Source organism: Salvelinus alpinus, chromosome 3 (assembly GCF_045679555.1).
Source record: "Salvelinus alpinus chromosome 3, SLU_Salpinus.1, whole genome shotgun sequence".
Lineage (NCBI taxonomy): Eukaryota > Metazoa > Chordata > Actinopteri > Salmoniformes > Salmonidae > Salvelinus > Salvelinus alpinus.
This window is the reverse complement of record NC_092088.1, coordinates 54,297,612-54,321,455: the sequence shown is the minus strand read 5'-3', so window position 1 is coordinate 54,321,455 and position 23,844 is coordinate 54,297,612. Positions and strand designations below refer to the sequence as shown.

Here is a 23,844-nt window from a genome sequence, read left to right as displayed (position 1 = left end):
TGTCTGTAATCAATTGTTGGAAAAATTACTTGTGTCATGCACAAAGTAGATGTCCTAACCGACTTGCCAAAACTATAGTTTGTTAACAAGAAATTTGTGGAGTGGTTGAAAATGAGTTTTAATGACTCCAACCTAAGTGTATGTCAACTTCCGACTTCAACTGTAGATCTAAATGTGCCAGATAAGTCTGGCATATTATAAAACTATGTCTGGTTGTTGGCTAGCCGTAATCACTATTCTATTATCATTGCATTAGTTTGGGAAGTGTTCTGTCTTGAACCACCAGATGGCTGTAATGTTCTTTACTGTGTGAATTCCCTGAACTGTGTATGATCCTGTGAAAAAAGCAGACATCTGAAATAAAAGAACATAAGCTTAAAGTACATCCTCCACTGTTTCATCAGATTTTGAGGAAACATTTATTGCATTTGTTTTTCTATTTCTATTTTCTAATATAATGAGCAAATACTTTGCTTTCATCTTGGTCATACGATAAATACTTGCATACATTTTGCAGCGAACAGTGATAGCATCTACCTCCAGAGTTCCATATGGTCCCCCTAGGACTGCTGCACTCAGTTGTATCTGACTTTTGTGGATAGATCAGTCTTGGCAAGTGGGTAAGAAGGATGCAGGGAATGTGACATATGTTAAACCCACAGGGTTCTCTCACAGGATGGGCTGCAGTTCTCAGAAGGTACCCAGGTGGCCCAGTTGACCAGGCATGACTGTAACGGATTTCCTCCTCCTCCGAAGAGGAGGAGCAAGGATTCGACCAAAATGCAGCGTTGGAATAGGACATAATGAATTTATTTAACAAGACAAAAAACGAACTAACTTGAATAACTAACAAAATAACAAAACGGAGTAGACAGACCTGGACATGCGAACTTACATAAAACGAAGAACTCACGAACAGGAAAAATTACTACACAAAAGAACAAACTGACAAACAAACCGAAACAGTCCCGTGTGGCGCGACAAACACAGACACAGGAGACAACCACCCACAACAATCAATGTGAAAACACCTACCTTAATATAGCTCTCAATCAGAGGAAATGAAAACCACCTGCCTCTAATTGAGAACCATATCAGGTCACCCTTTACCAACATAGAAACACATAACATAGACTGCCCACCCAAACTCACGCCCTGACCGACTAACACATACAAAATAACAGAAAACCGGTCAGGAACGTGACAATGACTCTGTAGTTAATTATACGGAGGTGTTCAATATAGGGAGATCCCCAGTAACATGCAGTCAATACTGCATAGAGGCAGTGCCTGACTTGGGTAGGAGCTCACCGGAACTGAGTATGGCACCTCGAATAGATAAGGAATGATGGGAGAGGGAGAAAGGGTTTTAAAAGACAGTTCTGCTTGATGAAGTGAGAGGCCCCTAGATATGATTGTAGTAGACAAACTGTTGGTGATAGATTGCCAGTTCTAGGCATCCTGGGTTAACTGCATGCACCCTAAACATAATGTCTATGGAAATACAAAGTATCAGTGGATTTATACATGCCAACAAATGTATGACACTGTGCAAGGTGTACTGACAGTCTTCAAGGACCATCTTATTGAATAATTATGATCCTTTGAACAAAATGTTTCATTATATGAAGTTTAGGGGAAATATGAAAGTGAGATGGAGGAACAGGGTGTGGGTTGGGATGAGACACATGAGTCTTGAAGCTCATTTCTGTGCAAATCCTTTGTGCTCTGACAGTGGTGTGCCTCCCAGTCAAAGATGCTGCAGTGAAAGAGGTTGTTCATTATTTCTGGATATTCAGGACTGAGTACAATGCATTTATTTGACCATAGCAGCAAACAGGATGGAAGACAAAAAAAAAAGTTTGGACACAGTGTCAGCTAAACCCGAAAGCTATACATACTGTGCATGCATAATGAAGTAAATGGAGATGTATTGTAGGCAACCAAGTTCTGGGACACTGTAAAGTCCATGGAGAAAATGAGCACCTCCACCCAGCTGCCCACTGCACTGAGGCTAGGAAACAATGTCACCACCGATAAATCTACGATAATCAAGAATTTCAATAAGCATTTTTCTATGGCTGGCCATGCTTTCCACCTGGCTACCCCAACCCCGGTTAACAGCTCTAGACCCCCCACAGCAACTTGCCCAAGCCTCCCTCATTTCTCCTTCACCCAAATCCAGATAGTTGATGTTCTGAAAGAGCTGCAAAATCTGGACCCCTACAAATCAGCTGGGCTAGACAATCTGGACCCTCTCTTTCTAAAATGATCTGCCGCAATTGTTGCAACCCCTATTACTAGCTTGTTCAACCTCTCTTTTGTATCGTCTCAGATCCCTAAAGATTGGAAAGCTGCCGCAGTCATCACCCTCTTCAAAGGGGGAGACACTCTTGATTCAAACTGTTACAGACATATCTATCCTACCCTGACTTTCAAAGGCTTCGAAAGACAAGTTAACAAACAGATCACCGACCATTTTGAATCCCACCGTACCTTCTCCGCTATGCAATCTAGTTTCAGAGCTGGTCATGGGCACACCTCAGCCACGCTCAAGGTCCTAAACAATATCATAACCGCCATCGATAAGAGATATTACTGTGCAGCCGTATTCATCGACCTGGACAAGGCTTTCGACTCTGTCAATCACTGCATTCTTATCGGCAGACTCAACAGCCTTGGTTTCTCAAATGACTGCCTCGCCTGGTTCACCAACTACTTCTCAGATAGAGTTCAGTGTGTCAAATTGGAGGGCCTGTTGTCTGGACCTCTGGCAGTCTCTTTGGGGGTGCCACAGGGTTCAATTCTCAGGCCGACTCTTTTCTCTGTATACATCAATAATGTTGCTCTTGCTGCTACTGATTCTCTGATCCACCTCTACGCAGACGACACCATTCTGTATACTTCTGGCCCTTCTTTGGACATTGTGTTAACAAACCTCCAGATGAGCTTCAATGCCATACAATACTCCTTCCGTGGCCTCCAACTGTTCTTAAATGCTAGTAAAACTAAATGCATGCTCCTCAACCGATCACTGCCCGCACCTGCCCGCCTAGCATCACTACTCTGGACAGTTCTAACCTAGAGTATGTGGACAACTACAAATACCTAGGTGTCTGGCTAGACTGTAAACTTTCCTTCCAGACTCACATTAAGCATCTCCAATCCAAAATTGAATCTAGAATCGGCTTCCTATTTTGCAACAAAGCCTCCTTCACTCTTGCTGCCAAACATACCCTCGTAAAACTGACTATCCTACCGATCCTTGACTTCGGCGATGTCAATTACAAAATAGCCTCCAACACTCTACTCAGCAAATTGGATGCAGTCTATCACAGTGCCATCCGTTTTGTCACCAAAGCCCCATATACAGCTTACCGATCATTGCACCTGTACACAGCCCCTCTGAAAATAGCCCACCCAACTACCACATCCCCATATTTTTAATATATTTTTTGCTCCTTTGCATCCCAGTATCTCTACTTGCACATTCATCTTCTGCACATCTATCACTCCAGTGTTTAATTGCTAAATTGTAATTATTTCACCACTATGGCCTATTTATTTCCTTACCTCCCTAATCTTACTACATTTGCACACACTGTATATAGATTTTTCTATAGTGTTATTGACTGTACGTTTGTTTATCCCATGTGTAACTCTGTGTTGTTTGTGTCGCACTGCTTTGCTTTATCTTGGCCAGGTCGCAGTTGTAAATGAGAACTTGTTCTCAACTGGCCTACCTGGTTAAATAAAGGTGAAAATAAAATAGATTTAACGACCTAAATGCTAATCAGATATCTTTAGGCTATGTCAATATGATTAACATTCTAGCAATGTATGCTTAGAAAAGACAACTTAAAATGAGTCTTGAATATGTAAAATGTAACAGTGTGTACAGAAATATAATCAATACATAAAGTCTACAGGAATACATTTATTTATTGGTTTTGGTCGGTACTCATTACACTATTAACTCTAGGCTATGTCAATATGATTAACATTCTAGCAATGTATGCTTAGAAAAGACAAATTAAAATGACTCTTGAATATGTAAAATGTTACAGTGTGTACAGAAATATAATCAATACATAAAGTCTACAGGGATACATTTATTTATTGATTTTGGTCGGTACTCATTACACTATTAAATGCAATTGACTAAATGTGTATTCCCAATCATCATCATCATCGTCATCATCATCATTACTGTTTTATAACAACATAGCGCTATCCTACTTCAAGCTGATGGTCCCCTGTAAATTTGCCCGATAGGCGTTTGGATTTCTTGCACATGATTGGTCATGGATCGATGCACGTTCACGTTATTCTGCGCGTCCATGCTTCAGCGTCATTGTGGAGAGGAGGGAAGCGGTAAAAGTAACAACCAAGTCTGCATCGTATGCCTGCCTTTTCCCATTGTCAATGAATTGTCCTCGCATTCCTATGTCTTCCAGTTGACATACTGCACGCACGGCACACCAGTTCTGCAAAGAAGCAGGATATTCGCAGGCTGTGTGATTTTCAGGTAAATCATCAAAGAACGATTTCTTATGTATTTATTTTCATTTTATTCGCCATAGATTAACGGTCGATAGAGGGAGCGGGCATTTTTGCAGTATCTGTCCATGTTCCTGATATCATAGGGGTCTTGTCTTGAAGGAGACATTTCATTGACTATTAGCTATGTGATGATGAGAGCTTTGTCTTTATCGGAAGCATCCTTGAAAGGATGTTGTGGGTGTCTTTGGGGGTGACGATAAAGATGCTGAACCTCGGATGCACACAGAATACCATCGAACATTTCTCACGGTCTGTAATTAAACGGTCTTTTGTATCCTTTATATATACGTTTTATCTTACAATGACACTAAATGAAATATTTGTGTAACAACTCGGGCCTATTTTCGAGCTTGGGTGCATGTTATCTTGCCACGGTGTGTGCTGCCTTCTCGGATCCCAGGCTATTGAATTCTCCAATGTCAATAAGCACTATCCTATAGCAGTCATCTTCGGCTACATATGATAATGAATGCATAAATCAATAATGTCTTTGTATAAGCTTTCATTTAAGCTAGACATTATGCATTTGTTTAATAAGGTGGAATACTGAAGGAATTAATAATGACAGAAGACAAGAATAATAATGATGACGGTCACATCACTGTAATTACTACCATTTGTACTAAAATGAACCAGCCATAACATGTCGTTAATACATCAATTAGTTGATCACCATTAACATTTCTACCATGTTAGCCTATGATTAAAAACAGACTCACAACTGATAGGTTATTTAAATGTGCATAGCCATGCAAAGGAGAGAGTTGCATTGGGCATTTAGTTTTTTTGCGGATTCTTCTATAATGTATCCATGTTATAATGTTCTCCACTGTCCAATCTCTCTGCTTCAGCACCTGATCATTGCTGACACTGTTCACCCTTCTGGATCATGGCACAGACCAACAGCGTGGGGCAGGGGAACAATGGAGTAGCCGATGAATCGCCGAACATGATTGTATACAGAAAGGTAAGATGTGCAGAACAGTGCTTAACCCTTTACACTCGTGGGAATTGGCCTATATGGATAGGGCAAAACTGAAATGTTTCTTACAGAAGAAGTATGAAATGCATAACCATGGTAGCAAATTAAAGGGAACAGTTTGTATATTATGGGAAAATGATTAGACCAAAGGTGAGAACACAACAGTCGACCTGACCAAGACTGAATCCAAACATTGCACTGTTGATTCTGTGTGCATTTTACATTTATTGTACTTTTTCTTGAATTTGTTGATATCTGAAAATATTCTGGATACATTCAGTAACATGATAAGAATATTCCTGGAAAAGATGGGGTAGGTGCAACAAGACAAAACAATTAAAAGGGTTTGAGTGAGAGGACTAACTGGTGTCTCCAAGTGTGCACCGTTCCTAAGTAATTTCAATGCACTTTTATGACTCAAAGAAGAGTCTTCAACTATAAGGTGCTTTTTTGAGCTCTCCTAGCTGTGCTGTTGAGGAACTAGAGGAAGCACACTTGAAGTTGTTTTGTTTGGAACAGAACACTGGATCCCCACCATCAAACAATTACTGTTGTTGTTTACGAAGTCCAAAAATGGTCCATTATAAATTGTAATCTGGGTCAGGTGGGCATCATTTGAAAGCTTGTTCTATTGCCAACATGACTAGCTAAGTTATACAATTCAATATTGCAGTGTTAGGCTTTCAGAATGCAATTCAGGGAAACAAATCATCATTTCTGTGTGCATAGAAAGGAGCCGTTAGTCCAAATTTCTTCACAATAGACAAACATAGGCTCATTCTGTTCAGAACAACCCAGTGTATGAAGTCATGTCATCTTGCATATCAAACATAGTGATCATAAACGTTGACACTCTAAATGACATGCATTTTATGCTATGGAAATGTGAAGTGCACATTTGGACTCAAAGGTGTTTGTCTTGCTTGTATGACATCAAAGCTGTATTTATTATAATCCTCAACGTCTCCTCTTCGAAAATACATTGTCCTCTTAATTTACAGTATTTCCCTCACTCAGACAACAAAAAATTAGGAGAAGGGATAGGGGCAACTTCTTGTCGCACAAGGTGCTCAAGTTCAGAATGGCTGTCAGTCAAAACCCATACAGTGCTGTGAAGCGCAGAGACAGGGCTCTGACATCATGTATAGCTCGTTACTGTACAGCCACTGCATTCCAATATAGGCATGTATCAGTGCCCAAATCAGCCATTTTCAACCTGTATACATATACGAGTGTAAAGGGTTAAATTGGGTGAAAATCCATTCAACCTCAGTGCACTTTGGTGTGCTGTACTTTAGTGGTGACACCTTATAGGTTGATACAAATGAAATGCTAAAGGCTACACATGTAGAACTAAAAGGCTTTGACTGTACTGGAATTATGTCCTTGATTTGGTGTTGTAGCGTGAGCTAGCTATGTGTGCTTCAAATGAGTGTGTAACAGGGGTGTCACCGGGTGCACAGTTGCAAATGACTGTCACCGGGTGCACAGTTGCAAACATGCATAGACAGACACTTGTGCTTGCATGCCGACACACTCAGGTCACATGCTCTGGTTTGTTCTAGTTGCTCTGGTTCTATATGTATGACATTCAGCCATTTTGAACCAATTGAGTTACATATTTTGGAGCAAAAGAAAGGAAATGGGATTAGAATGTCTAGTATGTTGTCAGTGCAGTATTTCTTTAGATTCAGCTGTGGAATCTAGTCCATCAATGCAACTCCCCCCTGAGAAAGATAAATGTATAGATGTTCTGTCAAGATATCGTCTTACTGGAATATATTCTTACTTCAAGCTTCAAAATAGCTTGAAAAACGTAATGAAAAGTAACGAGCTCTTTCCCAACAATGCAAAGTTAAAAAAAATAGAAACATTTGCATATAATACTGAAATAAACAGTAACACAATAAAAGAACAATAACGAGACTATATACATGGAGTATGTGCAGGGGTACGAGGTAGTTGAGGTAATTGAGGTACTATGTACATGTAGGTAGGGGTAAAAGTGACTAGGCAATCAGGATAGATAATAAACAGAGTAGCAGCAGCGTATGTGAAGAGTGTGAAAGAGTGTCTATTTGTGAGTGTGTGTGGCGTCAATATGCATTTGTGTGTGTGTTTTGTGTGTGTGAGCATATGTAGTGTGTGGGAGTGTCAGTGTTGTATGTGTGAGTGTGTGGGTAAAGTCCAGTGAGTGTGCATAGAGTCGGTGCAAAGAGTCAGTGCAAATCAAAAGGGGGTCAATGCAAATAGTCAGGGTAGCCATTTGAGTAAATGTTGAGCCGTCTTATGCCTTGGGGGTAGAAGCTGTTCAAGAACCTTTTGGTCCCAGACTTGGCATTCTGGTACCGCATGCTGTGGGTAGCAGAGGGAACAGTCTATGACTTGTGTGTAGGGCTGACCCCAATTAGTCAACTGGTCGATTGTTTGGTCGTTAGGCTGTTGGTCGACCGAGATTGTTTTAGTCGAGCAGTAACAAATATACAGTTGAAGTCGGAAGTTTACATACACCTTAGCCAAATACATTTAAACTCAGTGTTTCACAATTCCTGACATTTAATCCTAATAAAAATTCCCTGTCTTAGGTCAGTTGGGATCGCCACTTTATTTAAAGAATGTGAAATGTCAGAATAATAGTATAGAGAATGATTTATTTCAGCTTTTATTTCTTTCATCACATTCCCAGTGGGACAAAAGTTTACATACACTCAATAAGTATTTGGTAGCATTGCCTTTAAATTGTTTGACTTGGGTCAAACATTTTGGGTAGCCTTCCACAAGCTTCCCACAATAAGTTGGGTGAATGTTGGCCCATTCCTCCTGACAGAGCTGGTGTAACTGAGTTAGGTTTGTAGGCCTCCTTGCTCGCACACACTTTTTCAGTTCTGCCCACAACTTTTCTATGGGATTGAGGTCAGGGCTTCGTGATGGCCACTCCAATAGCTTGACTTTGTTGTCCTTAAGCCATTTTGCCACAACTTTGGAAGTATGCTTGGGGTCATTGTCCATTTGGAAGACCCATTTGTGACCAAGCTTTAACTTCCTGACTGAAGTCTTGAGATGTTGCTTCAATATATCCACATCATTTTCCTGCCTCATGATGCCATCTATTTTGTGAAGTGCACCAGTCCCTCCTGCAGCAAAGCACCCCCACAACATGATGTTGCCACCCCCGTGCTTCACTGTTTGGATGGTGTTCTTCAGCTTGCAAGGCTCCCCCTCCAAACATAACGATGGTCATTATGGCCACATTTCTGTTTGGCCACATTTCTCCAAAAAGTACGATCTTTGTCCCTTTTTTATGGCGGTTTGGAGCAGTGGCTTCTTCCTTGCTGAGTGGCTTTCAGGTTATGTCGATATAGGACTCGTTTTACTGTGAATATACTTTTGTACCTGTTTCTTCCAGCATCTTCACAAGGTCCTTTGCTATTGTTCTGGGATTGATTTGCACTTCTCGCACCTAAGTACGTTCATCTCTAGGAGACAGAACGCATCTCCTTCCTGAGCGGTATGATGGCTCTGTGGTCCCATGGTGTTTATACTTGCGTACTATTGTTTGTACAGATGAACGTGGTACCTTCAGGCGTTTGGAAATTGCTCCCAAGGATGAACCAGACTTGTGGAGGTCTACAACATTTTGTTTGAGGTCTTGGCTGATTTCTTTTGATTTTCCCATGATGTCAAGCAAAGAGGCACTGAGTTTGAATGTAGGCCTTGAAATACATCCATAGGTACACCTCCAATTGACTCAAATGATGTCAATTAGCCTATCAGAAGCTGTTTAAAGGCACAGTCAACTTAGTGTATGTAAACTTCTGACCCACTGGAATTGTGATACAGTGAATGATAAGTTAAATAATCTGTCTGTATTTGCGGCCTTCTCAGTGAACAAATCCATTGCGGAGCCCTAGACTAATAGCCAAAATGTGGTCATTGGCTCAATATGGAGGGTGTGATGCAATTGTACTGCTCCGCGAAGTGCAAGAAGTATGAATGCCCTGATTGCTGCTGTGGCCGTATCATCGTACATGCTGGATGGCCAATGCAGACATCGGATTGACCATGCGCCCAGATGGACAATGCACTTCTCTCCAGAATGCGCTCTCTCTCGCCAATTTGTGCACATTCATGGTTTCATAACTTCATTGCGTGAATTGTTTGTGTTTGATTGTTGGTGTATGTCAATTCCCCATTACAGTATCAGTAGTACATTTACCGTTAATTCCTATAATTTATAATCTACAATGTTTGTTACATTGGTTATGGTAATTTCAGTTAATGCATTCAATATTATTATTATTGTAGTCTTCCCGTTATCATTTTTGGAGTGGACATTGTTTGCAGAGTTCACAACCTATGCTAAGCTTGTGAGAAACAAGTTTTAGTTTAAATCCATTCCATTTTGGAGTTTTGTCAATTTAGTCATTGTCTTTTGTTTGGAGCGCTCCTGTCAATGTTTAGTAAGGACATGCACACATAGAAGTAGGCCTATAGGCTCCCTGGCCTGCTCGCAAATATAGGCATATCAATGTGCCCATTTCGGGATCTGATAGTATTTCTGATTGGCTTAACGCACCACCACTAATGACATGTGGAGCTTCTCAAAGTAAAATGTTTTCTTAACCTCAAACAGCAAAAGCAAACAAAGTCTGTTTTTACTTCCATTAAGAATTACAATAGTTCCTCAATGTATTTGAAAAATCTTTCCAGCTCTCTCCCTTTCGATAACCACTCAGCGTGAAAGGGAAAAATGTCATGCTCTGATCCAGTGGAAACGTCATAAAATAGGCCTACCTGATTACTTCTTATCTGTGCTTGACTTGGACTAAAATATAGTGCATTTGGAAAGTATTCAGACCCCTTGACATTTTCCACATTTTGTTACGTTACAGCCTTTTTCTAAAATTTATTAAATAACTTTTTTTCCTCATCAGTCTACACATCAGTCTATACCCCATAATGACAAAGCGAAAATAGGTTTTTATACATTTTTGAAAATGTAATAAAAAAAAAATCTTATTTACATAAGTATTCAAACCATTTGCTATGACACTCGAAATTGAGCTAAAGTGCATTCTGTTTCCATTGATCATCCTTGAGATGTTTCTACAACTTGATTGGCGTCAACTTGTGGTAAATTCAATTGATTGGACATGATTTGGGAATGCACACACCTGTCTATATAAGGTCCACAGTTGACAGTGCATGTCAGAGCAAAAACCAAGCCATGAGGTCGAAGAAATTGTCCGTAGAGCTCCGAGACAGGATTGTGTTGAGGCACAGATCTGGGGTAGGCTACCAAAAAATGTCTACAGCATTGAAGGTCCCCAAGAAAACAGTTGGTTCCATCCTTCTTAAATGGAATAAGTTTGGAACCACCAAGACTCTTCCTAGAGTTGGCCGCCCGGCCAAACTGAGCCATATGGGGAGAATAGCCTTTGTCAGGGAGGTGACCAAGAACCTGATGGTCACTCACACAGAGCTCCAGAGTTCCTCTGTGGAGATGGGAGAACCTTCCAGAAGGACACCCATCTCTGCATCACTCCACCAATCAGGCCTATATGGTACAGTGGCCAGACGGAAGTCACTCCTCAGTAACAGGCATATGACAGCTCCCTTGGAGTTTGCCAAAAGGCACCTAAAGGACTTTCAGAACATGTGAAACAAGACTCTCTGGTCTGATTAAATCAATATTGAACTCTTTGGCCTGAATGTCAAGCGTCACGTCTGGAGGACACGTGGCACCATCCCTACGGTGAAGCATGGTGGTGGCAGCATCATGCTGTGGGGATGTTTTTCAGCGGCAGGGACTGGGAGACTAGTCAGGATCGAGGGAAAGATGAACAGAGCAAAGTACAGAGAGGTCCTTGATGAAAACCTGCTCCAGAGCAGTCAGGACCTCAGACTGGGGCGAAGGTTCACCTTCCAACAGGACAATGACCCTTCGCACACAGCCAAGACAATGCAGGAGTGCCTTCGGGACAAGTCTCTAAATGTCCTTGAGTGGCCCAGCCAGAGCCCGGATTTGAACCCTATCGAACATCTCTGGAGAGACCTGAAAATAGCTGTGCAGCAACTCTCCTCATTCAACCTGCAGAGAAGAATGGGAGAAACCCCCCAAATACTGGTGTGCCCAGCTTGTAGCATCATACCCAAGAAGACTTCAGGCTGTCAAAGGTGCTTCAACAAAGTATTGAGTAAAGGGTCTGAATACTTACATGTAAATTTGAAATTTCCGTTTTTTATTTTATGACATTTGCAAAAATGTCTAAACCTGTTTTTGCTTTGTCATTATGGGGTATTGTGTTTAGATTGATGAGGTGAAAAAAACGATTTAATCAATTTTAGAATAAGGCTGTAACATAACAAAATGTGGAAAAAGTCAAGGGGTCGTAATACTTCCCGAATGCACTGTACATACATATAAATATATATACATATACACAAACATATACATATACACATACACATATATATATATATACATATCTTTTCAAAATATATTTTCCTTCATTATTTTCCACTAACCCCACCACTCCTCCGCTATTTGGAGTAAACTAATGAACAACAACACTTAGGCTTCTACTTCCAGCTTATACACACTATATACATTTTACGGAGACCATCTATTTTACAATAGTTATATTTGGTTTGTTTTTAGTCCTGTCCTTCCTCTACCCTCAACCTCTACTTATGGGTATTATTTCATTCCATCTTTCCATAGAAAACTGTCACTTCTGTGAGCTGTCAATACAGAGGACTCAGTGTGGTGTGGGTGAACCTTTATCATTAATAAACCTGTTCTGAAGACATCTGAATTGTGGTGGCTGAACCTTATCCGCTGGCACCTATAGCTCTCTAGTGCCCGTTCTGCATGGTCCTCCTGGATCAGCTGTTTAGCATTTTTCAAAGTGTCTCCTTTCATGCTGTAGCTAGTGAAAAACAATGGTACAGTACTTTATATCCTCCTCCTACAGCAGCCTCCTACTCCACTGGAAGAGAATGGCATTCAACGTTTGACTGTTTGAAAAGTAGGGAAAATATTAAGGGTTGGAGGGTTGGGTGGGTATATTTGTTACAAATCTACATTTGTTTTAGCCGGAGTGTGGGAGGGACATTTTGTTACTTATTTGATTAAACAAAGGAAGCAGTTTGGAGAAACAGTATCAAAGACTCCCAGGCAGAAAACCATAGCATCCTCTAAGAGCATTCCTATTGATTTGTGGTCTTTTTGGCTACTCAATTACACACATGATGTCTCTTCCTTCCTCCCACTATTGATCTCAAACCCTTTTTAATCACTTAATGATTGGTCATGGGATATAATAATGTAAAAATGCAATTCTACAAAATATTTCATCCTGTGCAGTTCTGGCCAATTGTTTAAGTGCAAATCTCTGGTCTCCTTTTTGTCCTTCTATATTTTTTATTTTATTTATTTATTTTACCGTTATTTTACCAGGTAAGTTGACTGAGAACACGTTCTCATTTGCAGCAACGACCTGGGGAATAGTTACAGGGGAGAGGAGGGGGATGAATGAGCCAATTGTAAACTGGGGATTATTAGGTGACCGTGATGGTTGAGGGCCAGATTGGGAATTTAGCCAGGACACCGGGGTTAACACCCCTACTCTTACGATAAGTGCCATGGGATCTTTAATGACCTCAGAGAGTCAGGACACCCGTTTAACGTCCCATCCGAAAGACAGCACCCTACACAGAGCAGTGTCCCCAATCACTGCCCTGGGGCATTGGGATCTTTGTTTAGACCAGAGGAAAGAGTGCCTCCTACTGGCCCTCCAACACCACTTCCAGCAGCACCTGGTCTCCCATCCAGGGACTGACCAGGACCAACCCTGCTTAGCTTCAGAAGCAAGCCAGCAGTGGTATGCAGGTATATCAACATTTAGCCCCCACACCTCAGGCTTCCACACATCTCATCCTCACGACTATGAAATTGAACCTTAATTTTCGTCAGGGTAGAAAATTGGTATGGTAATGTGAATAAATGAGTAGCGTCTGTAAAATATATGTCTAAGCAACCTCCTTTCACTTGGCTTCGATATCAATGTATTATCAGATCTATTTCTGTTCTATGACTGTGATCTTTCCTGATCTCATATACTTTTCCATTCGATCACTTCTTGACCACATGTGGCCACTGCACAGCCACGAAATACTGGATGACCCACATCTGAAGACATTTCTAAGAGAGCTAACTCAAATTAGAAAAGTACTGTGGAGTGTGTTTGGGTGAACTGATGACCCAAGTGCTTTCAAATGGACATGTATTGGTAGTCTGGCCCTCAATAGGAAGGAATATTTTCAAGTGGCTAAGATGCACTTACTTTCATGTGCAATAACTTTTATGAGTAAGCTTGGTAAGCTCTACAATGTTGTCAGAGATCCTCAAAGTTCAGAAAACCCAACTAGTCACTATTCTCATAATTCCTTACGTAATCCATTCCTTGCACAATATTTGCACAATCATGCCATTTCTCAGTTGTCTGAATTGCCCTTTTCAAAATGTATTGTAGGTCATCGTCAAATTCCATTCATGCAAAGAGTTTCATGAGATATTGGTCTCTGCTCACTAGGCATCAAATAAAGATACACTTTCTGATAGTGAATGGAGGATTTACAGGGACTACATTTCGGAGTAACACTCCATATCCTCTCTCAGCTCTAGTTGTTTACCTCTAATGAAAATGGATGGAAAAGGGGTAGAGGTGCTGACCTGATTACTGGGGAGCTGTGTGCAGCTTTTCCTTCACACACATACAGTGGGGAGAACAAGTATTTGATACACTGCCGATTTTGCAGGTTTTCCTACTTACAAAGCATGTAGAGGTCTGTAATTTTTATCATAGGTACACTTCAACTGTGAGAGACGGAATCTAAAACAAAAATCCAGAAAATCACATTGTATGATTTTTAAATAATTAATTTGCATTTTATTGCATGACATAAGTATTTGATCACCTACCAACCAGTAAGAATTCCGGCTCTCACAGACCTGTTAGTTTTTCTTTAAGAAGCCCTCCTGTTCTCCACTCATTACCTGTATTAACTGCACCTGTTTGAACTTGTTACCTGTATAAAAGACACCTGTCCACACACAATCAAACAGATTCCAACCTCTCCACAATGGCCAAGACCAGAGAGCTGTGTAAGGACATCAGGGATAAAATTGTAGACCTGCACAAGGCTGGGATGGGCTACAGGACAATAGGCAAGCAGCTTGGTGAGAAGGAAACAACTGTTGGCGCAATTATTAGAAAATGGAAGAAGTTCAAGATGACGGTCAATCACCCTCGGTCTGGGGCTCCATGCAAGATCTCACCTCGTGGGGCATCAATGATCATGAGGAAGGTGAGGGATCAGCCCAGAACTACACGGCAGGACCTGGTCAATGACCTGAAGAGAGCTGGGACCACAGTGTCAAAGAAAACCATTAGTAACACACTACGCCGTCATGGATTAAAATCCTGCAGCGCACGCAAGGTCCCCCTGCTCAAGCCAGCGCATGTCCAGGCCCGTCTGAAGTTTGCCAATGACCATCTGGATGATCCAGAGGAGGAATGGGAGAAGGTCATGTGGTCTGATGAGACAAAAATAGAGCTTTTTGGTCTAAACTCCACTCGCTGTGTTTGGAGGAAGAAGAAGGATGAGTACAACCCCAAGAACCCATCCCAACCATGAAGCATGGAGGTGGAAACATCATTCTTTGGGGCTGCTTTTCTGCAAAGGGGACAGGACGACTGCACCGTATTGAGGGGAGGATGGATGGGGCCATGTATCGCGAGATCTTGGCCAACAACCTCCTTCCCTCAGTAAGAGCATTGAAGATGGGTCGTGGCTGGGTCTTCCAGCATGACAACGACCTGAAAGACACAGCCAGGGCAACTAAGGAGTGACTCCGTAAGAACCATCTCAAGGTCCTGGAGTGGCCTAGCCAGTCTCCAGACCTGAACCCAATAGAAAATCTTTGGAGGGAGCTGAAAGTCCGTATCGCCCAGCGACAGCCCCGAAACCTGAAGGATCTGGAGAAGGTCTGTATGGAGGAGTGGGCCAAAATCCCTGCTGCAGTGTGTGCAAACCTGGTCAAGAACTACAGGAAACGTATGATCTCTGTAATTGCAAACAAAGGTTTCTGTACCAAATATTAAGTTCTGCTTTTCTGATGTATCAAATACTTATGTCATTCAATAAAATGCAAATTAATTACTTAAAAATCATACAATGTGATTTTCTGGATTTTTGTTTTAGATTCCGTCTCTCACAATTGAAGTGTACCTATGATAAAAATTACAGACCTCTACATGCTTTGTAAGTAGGAAAACCTGCAAAATCGGCAGTGTATCAAATACTTGTTCTCCCCACTGTATGAATAGCATGCACTGTGATTACCTGATTTATTGACAATACTCTTGGTTGACACTGATGTTAATTGCATAGAATATCCCACATGAAAAAAATACCACAGTTTACTATAGAATACTATAGTGCTTACTATAGAATTCTGTAGTAAACTGCAGTGTACTTATGGAAAAGGCCCATGGAGTTGGTGGAATCGCCCTTTAATTCATGGCCACTTACGCAGCTGGGCCAGAGCACTTTAATTAGGTCAGGTGGGAATGTCCGACAGATCTCAACTGATTAAAAGGAGGAAATCGCCAACGCCCGACCTTACTGCTTTCTCTCCCTTAACTCCGTCTAATCCAGACATTGTGTGCGTCCATGAATCAATTAAATATACCACTTTGTGGTTAAATTAATTTCTGCCTCAGTCTCCTCCATTCCTCTCAGTCACCTGACCCGTGACCATCTGTTCACCTTCACCATTGTCAGCCATCTTACTTGTCTGGCTACACACACAGAGATCCCAATAATCTTTCAATACTGTAGAATACTATACTACACACTGTAGTATCCCTTGATCATGTCTACTACTTGCTATAGAATTGTTTAGTATATTGTAGAATACACTAAATACTACATTATAAACTGGGTGGTTCGAGCCCTGAATGCTGATTGGGTGACAGCTGTGGTATATCAGACCATGGGTATTACAAAACATGTATTTTTACTGCTCTAATTACGTTGGTAACCAGTTTATAATAGCAATACGGCACCTCTGGGTTTGCGGTATATGGCCAATATACCACGGCTAAGGGCTGTATCCAAGCACTCAGCGTTGCGTCGTGCATAAGAACAGCCCTTAACCGTGGTATATTGGCTCCATATACCACACCCCCTCGGGCCTGATTGCTTAAAATATAAATTCAATAATATCCTCCTGAAAATATTTATAGAATTCACTGATAATGCCATCATTCCCTGGAGATTTGTTCTCTTTTAACTTGCTGATACATTTTTTTATTTCATTGATAGAAATCATTTCATCACAAGACTTTTGGAAGTCTTCATCTATGAATTTTACACAGTCTTTGACAGAGTCTAGAAAGGCAGATATGTCACTAGTAGGACAGGCATTACTGGTATAAAGGTTACCATAGAATTCTGAAACATATTTTGAAATATCTTTGGAGTTTTCATTTTCTTTGCCATCTACAGTGGGGAGAACAAGTATTTGATACACTGCCGATTATGCAGGTTTTCCTACTTACAAAGCATGTAGAGGTTTGTAATTTTTATCATAGGTACACTTCAACTGTGAGAGACGGAATCTAAAACAAAAATCCAGAAAATCACATTGTATGATTTTTAAGTAATTAATTTGCATTTTATTGCATGACATAAGTATTTGATACATCAGAAAAGCAGAACTTAATATTTGGTACAGAAACCTTTGTTTGCAATTACAGAGATCATACGTTTCCTGTAGTTCTTGACCAGGTTTGCACACACTGCAGCAGGGATTTTGGCCCACTCCTCCATACAGAACTTCTCCAGATCCTTCAGGTTTCGGGGCTGTCGCTGGGCAATACGGACTTTCAGCTCCCTCCAAAGATTTTCTATTGGGTTCAGGTCTGGAGACTGGCTAGGCCACTCCAGGACCTTGAGATGCTTCTTACGGAGCCACTACTTAGTTGCCCTGGCTGTGTGTTTTGGGTCGTTGTCATGCTGGAAGACCCAGCCACGACCCATCTTCAATGCTCTTACTGAGGGAAGGAGGTTGTTGGCCAAGATCTCGCAATACATGGCCCCATCCATCCTCCCCTCAATACGGTGCAGTCGTCCTGTCCCCATTGCAGAAAGGCATCCCCAAAGAATGATGTTTCCACCTCCATGCTTCACGGTTGGGATGGTGTTCTTGGGGTTGTACTCATCCTTCTTCTTCCTCCAAACACGGCGAGTGGAGTTTAGACCAAAAAGCTCTATTTTTGTCTCATCAGACCACATGACCTTCTCCTATTCCTCCTCTGGATCATCCAGATGGTCATTGGCAAACTTCAGACGGGCCTGGACATGCGCTGGCTTGAGCAGGGGGACCTTGCGTGCGCTGCAGGATTTTAATCCATGATGGCGTAGTGTGTTACTAATGGTTTTCTTTGAGACTGTGGTCCCAGCTCTCTTCAGGTCATTGACCAGGTCCTGCCGTGTAGTTCTGGGCTGATCCCTCACATTCCTCATGATCATTGATGCCCCACGAGGTGAGATCTTGCATGGAGCCCCAGACCGAGGGTGATTGACCGTCATCTTGAACTTCTTCCATTTTCTAATAATTGCGCCAACAGTTGTTGCCTTCTTACCAAGCTGCTTGCCTATTGTCCTGTAGCCCATCCCAGCCTTGTGCAGGTCTACAATTTTATCCCTGATGTCCTTACACAGCTCTCTGGTCTTGGCCATGGAGAGGTTGGAGTATGTTTGATTGAGTGTGTGGACAGGTGTCTTTTATACAGGTAACGAGTTCAAACAGGTGCAGTTAATACAGGTAATGAGTGGAGAGCAGGAGGGCTTCTTAAAGAAAAACTAACAGGTCTGTGAGAGCCGGAATTCTTACTGGTTGGTAGGTGATCAAATACTTATGTCATGCAATAAAATGCTAATTAATTACTTAAAAATCATACAATGTGATTTTCTGGATTTTTGTTTTAGATTCCGTCTCTCACAGTTGAAGTGTACCTATGATAAAAATTACAGACCTCTACATGCTTTGTAAGTAGGAAAACCTGCAAAATCGGCAGTGTATCAAATACTTGTTCTCCCCACTGTATATTAAGCTTATGAATAGATTTAAATTCAGAATTATTTCTTTCTAAATTGTAAAAGTATTTTGTATTTTTTTCACCTTCCTCCAACCATCTCCTTGATCTTACAAATGCCACTTTTGCTCTCTCTTCATACATTCGGTCCATTTCTAGTTGTAAAGATAATAACTGACTCTTTCCTTCTTCATCAAGGTCCTCCATAGAGATTAGAGAAAGTATTTAACTACCAACATGGGTGTTTCAGGGGAAGGGGGTGTATCTGATCTCAATCACCTAGGACTTGACAATGATTAATCAAATCTCCCCATTTTTGCAGTTTTTGCTCAATTTTGCAGGCCTTCTCATACAGCTGCAACTGTATATGAATTTGTAAATCAAGGCCTTTCTTGAGTTGAGCTCTGGGATGGAACAGCTGTTGATCATCTGAGTTCATGGTTGTTTGTGGGGGACGGGGTTGAGTGTGTATATGTGTGTGTGTGTGTATCCCACAACTGTTGCTAGGGAGTAAAGAAGTTAGGGACAATATAGGATGAATCACAATAATTGTTTGCTAAAATAATAATTGCTTGCCAAAATGGAATTTTTGTAACGGCAATCCTGGAAAGAGGTAACAATCATTTGCAAGAACTACCTACATTATTACAAATATGAGTTGTTAATTATGAAAATTAAGAAAAGCAGGATTTTTTATTTATACATATTTTCTAATAGCTATATATAATACAAATCGAGGTGAGGGCGATGGAAATGCTTTTGCCGGCTGATCTGCTTCTGTTCTGTGGGTGGCACTGTGTGCTCTTTTCGAAGGATGTGTCCCGGTCTCTTGGGGGCCCTGGGATCCGGGGGTACAAGGGTGGTCTGCCGGTCACTGGGAGGACAACCCAACTCGGGATGGGGAGGGGTTTTAGCATGTGGAATAGTGGGGACAAATTGGAGGTTTACTTAGTAGCAATGCAAATATCATGGTATAGCTATATGGACACTCAATCACTATAGTACTTTTAATGGTGAGTTTACAAACATATATTATGATATATAGATTTGAAACTTGTATTTCATTATGGTAAATGGTGAAATAACTATAGCCAGTTATAATTGTAACGGCTTAGCAGATAATAAGAAAAGACGGTCAGTATTTACCTGGCTAAAATAGAAGGAATATAATGTATATTGTTTACAGGAAATTCATTCAACAATTTTAGATGAAGTGGGATATTTTAATATGGTTTAAATACCTCTACGGACAATAAAGGAAATCACACTACAAACTATCACCATCATGCACTTAAGGAAATCATGAATGTCATGGATATATTGGAATTAGCGGATATATGGAGGCTTAAATACCCTGACTTAGTGAGATATACATCTTGATTACTTTCTTAAGTCATTCTCTCTGGCACCAAAAGTTTAAAAAAAGTGTTGATAGGGGACAGAATGCGGTCGGACCATCACATAATGGCGTCGGAGAAGAAGGCAGACATTTTACGGGCCCACAACCGATTGTGTTTTTTGTTTGTTTATTTGCGTTGTTTGTAACTTATTTTTTAACTTATTTGGTACATAATGTTGCTGCTACCGTCTCTTATGAACGAAAATAACTTCTGGACATCAGGACTGTGATTACTCACCACGGACTGGCAGAATCCTTTTTTCCCTTTAACAAGTCTGACGAGCCCGACGTGAACGATATACTGTTTTCTCGGGAACAGGCTCAGATCCCTGTGATTTGTGTGAAGTGGAGGCGGAGAAAAAGTCCGGAGGGCGGGCTGCCTTCTGAGAATTTGTAGGCGATCAAATAAATCCCCACTTCCTTCCATTCTGCCGGCTAACATACAATCTTTAGACAAAAAATATATGACCTACGCTGAAAATTAAACTACCAACAGGACATTCAAAACTGTAACATCTTATGCTTCACGGAGTCGTAGCTGAACGACGACACAATCAACATACAGCTGGCTGGTTATACGCTGCACCAGCAGGATAGAACAGCGGCGTCTGGTAAGACAAGGGGCGGCGGACTATGTCCGCTGGTGCACGATATCTAAGGAAGTCTTGAGCTATTGCTCGCCTGAGGTAGAGTATTTCATGATAAGCTGTAGACCCCACTATCTACCGAGAGAGTTTTCATTTGTATTTTTCATAGCTGTTTACATACCACCACAGTCAGAGGCTGGCACTAAGACAGCATTGAATGAGCTGTATTCCGCAATAAGCAAACAAGAAAACGCTCACCCAGAGGCGGCGCTCCTAGTAGCCGGAGACTTTAATGCAGGGAAACTTAACCCTTTCACACGTACCATCACATGGGTGTGATCGTGCTACAGTGGTCCCTGAAGCGTACGATCACACCCGTGTGATTAGAATTCTTATTTAGAACGGCCAGTTTCGAATGACGCAACAATCAGCATTTGTGCTGGCCACACTTTTTTCAGAAACTATTTACACAAACACAGTCCTTACAAAGTTATGTCCAGAATGTGAGCAGTTTATTTTTGGATGCAATGTTCAGATATTCACATAAGTATCTATAGCATAACAGAATCATCCAAACCGGAAAAATGTAGGCTAACTGAGGAAAGATTGATGCAACACAAGCGGTCATATTTTATAACTCTCGGCTGACATAAACTACAATATGAATTAGCTAATAGAAATGACTATAATTAATCACATCACGGGTGAGCTCACCATTGTCAAAATAATTGAGTAAAACACTTTCTAGAAATCGAAAGTAATCCGACGCTGATTAGTTTCAGCGTGCCGCCATGCTTTTTTTCCTCACAGAAACCAAAGATAATTAGAGAAGACTAGATGAGTTTGGTCTGTTTATAGTATGCATGTTGAAGGGGTGTGTCGTCTACCATCGTTCACATTCCACCATTCACTTCCTGAAGTTCTCAAAAAATGAGTAAACCCTTACTCACCTAATTTTATTTTGTTATAGTATCTTTGGTCTGACAGACGATTACGTGAAACCCAGAATGCATTGTATGGCAACAAACATGGCTCCACACATAGCTGGAATTAGCTTAGCTCATCATAATCAGTACAACCTTCAAAAAAGTATTTTACACACATATTATATGCCATTACAATCTATGCAAGAATCGGAATGCATGATTTATCACCGGGACTTGAAAAACGTGAATAAAACAGTAAATATATCAATAATTACCACACAAAATATTCTCTGATAGTGATTTAATGATACAAATGGCGCTTGCAGGCAGTCAATCATGTAACCTCTCACTCCCTCTCACTGAGCCATTTAGTGTTGTTGTTTATGTATGTAGCTAGTGAGCTAAGCTGTAGCATTAGCAATGTCTTTCAAAAGGAGACAGCTCACAAATGCGGAAATTCTGAAGAATTCAAAAAATTCTGACAATGAGTCTGAAAGTCAGGAATCAGATTCTGCCAGTGACAGTTGGGAGCTTCCCTCCAGCCATTGAGAACCCTGAATCTGAAGACCCCTTGTCCACTGACAAAGTCCCAGTTCCCTTTGAAGATGCTGGTGGTGATGGAGGCATACCAACAGTGGATGAAGTACAGGAGTTCTGTGGTAGCTGGAAGGCTGCCAGCCATTTCACCCCTCCTGACCCTGCTGTTTGCTTTGATGAGTCCCAGTCTGGAGTACCATTCCCCTTGCCATTTCCATCTGAGGCAGAGTGCTTTAAGTTGTTTCTGACAGAGGAGCTGGTGGGAGACATATCAGAGACCAATCGTTATGCCTTGGAGCTACAGGAGAAGAGAGAGCCAGGAGTGGGGGACAACCACAATTAGTGAAATGTATACATTCCTGGTGACAGTCCTTCTCATGGGGATAGTAAAGAAGAACTCCCTAAGAGAATACTGGGGCACAGATCCTATGTTTGCAACTCCCTTCTTTGCCACCCTCTTTTCCCAAGACTGCTTCCTAGTTCTGCAGCGATGACTGCATTTCATCAACAATGCTACTGCCATCCTAAATGACCCGTTATACAAAATAAGAAATGTTAACAGCTGGCAGGAAAGTGGCATGACAAACGAGACATCCATGTCCTCTCCACTGTCCATACAGCAACCATGTCGGCCACAGGGAAGGTGGATCACCTGACGGGAGAGAGAAAAATTAAACCAGACTGCGTACTTGACTATAACCTCAAAATGGGGACAGTGGATATTGCGGACATGATAAACAGTTTTGTGGAATGCACTCAGAAAACGACCAAGTGGTATAAGAAGATAGTGTAACGACCCTGGGTTTATAAGCGCGGAAATCGACTCTGCCGCTTGAGCATGCTTTTGCGGCACAGTCGATAGCGCGCCGGACCTCGGGCTAGGAGGTCGAGGGTTCGAGACCTGCTCCCTGCCTGTTTCATTACACTGGTGTCAGAAGTGATCGGACCTCGCATCCACGACAGTGCGTGTGCTTGGCCGGTGAGCGCGTTCCTGTAAGACGTAAAGTCGCAAGCTAGCGCGAGGACGCGCTCTTTGAAAGGAGGGAGTAGTGTAACGACCCTGGGTTTATAAGCGCGGAAATCGACTCTGCCGCTTGAGCATGCTTTTGCGGCACAGTCGATAGCGCGCCGGACCTCGGGCTAGGAGGTCGAGGGTTCGAGACCTGCTCCCTGCCTGTTTCATTACAATATATAAAAAAAATCCAGGGTAGCTTCAAAATACAACAAGCCAATACTTCTCTGACGCAATTAGCATTGTTTTCCAGATCTAATAGAAGAATTAGGCTAGCTACCTAAGCATTGAGTATAACACCATAAAGGTTATGAAATGAGTAGCGTTACCTCGCGTGTCCGCGGTTATAATGAATATACACAAAATATTATGCTACAGTAGAAATGACATAACACGACATGCAGAAACTATTATAACGTAATAAGGCACTTACTTTGATAGAAACTCACACATTTTCAAAGTTATTATTGGTAACGAAAACAACTATGACTGCGATGCAACAGACGGAAAATGTGAACATGTGTGTGCAGGACGAGAGATGAGCAAATTTTTGCAGACTTGAACTGCACAAACAATTGGGAAGTGTTTGGGGAATTTTGTCAGGGTCAGAAATGTCCAAAAAATGTATTGTTCCGCAAAAGTAAAAATGACTACTTTTATGTGAATGCA

At 41.5% G+C, this 23,844-nt stretch overlaps 1 protein-coding gene across 4 annotated transcripts in view; it reads left to right on the top strand.

Moving 5' to 3' along the window:
• The first annotated feature begins 4,289 nt into the window (after nucleotides 1-4,289).
• The window catches only part of LOC139570963 (regulator of G-protein signaling 7), a 118,454-nt gene continuing 98,899 nt past the window's right edge, over nucleotides 4,290-23,844 (top strand). The window contains exons 1-2 of one of the 4 annotated variants that reach the window (XM_071393339.1): nucleotides 4,290-4,528; nucleotides 5,415-5,530. Coding sequence is in view for 3 of the 4 variants with exons in the window: in XM_071393336.1 (XP_071249437.1) it covers nucleotides 5,453-5,530 (78 nt within the window). In the remaining variant the exon portion in view is untranslated. Of the gene's footprint in view, nucleotides 4,529-4,677; nucleotides 4,813-5,414; nucleotides 5,531-23,844 lie in introns of those variants that run through there. The other 3 variants (XM_071393336.1, XM_071393340.1, XM_071393337.1) reach the window with 3 other exon arrangements.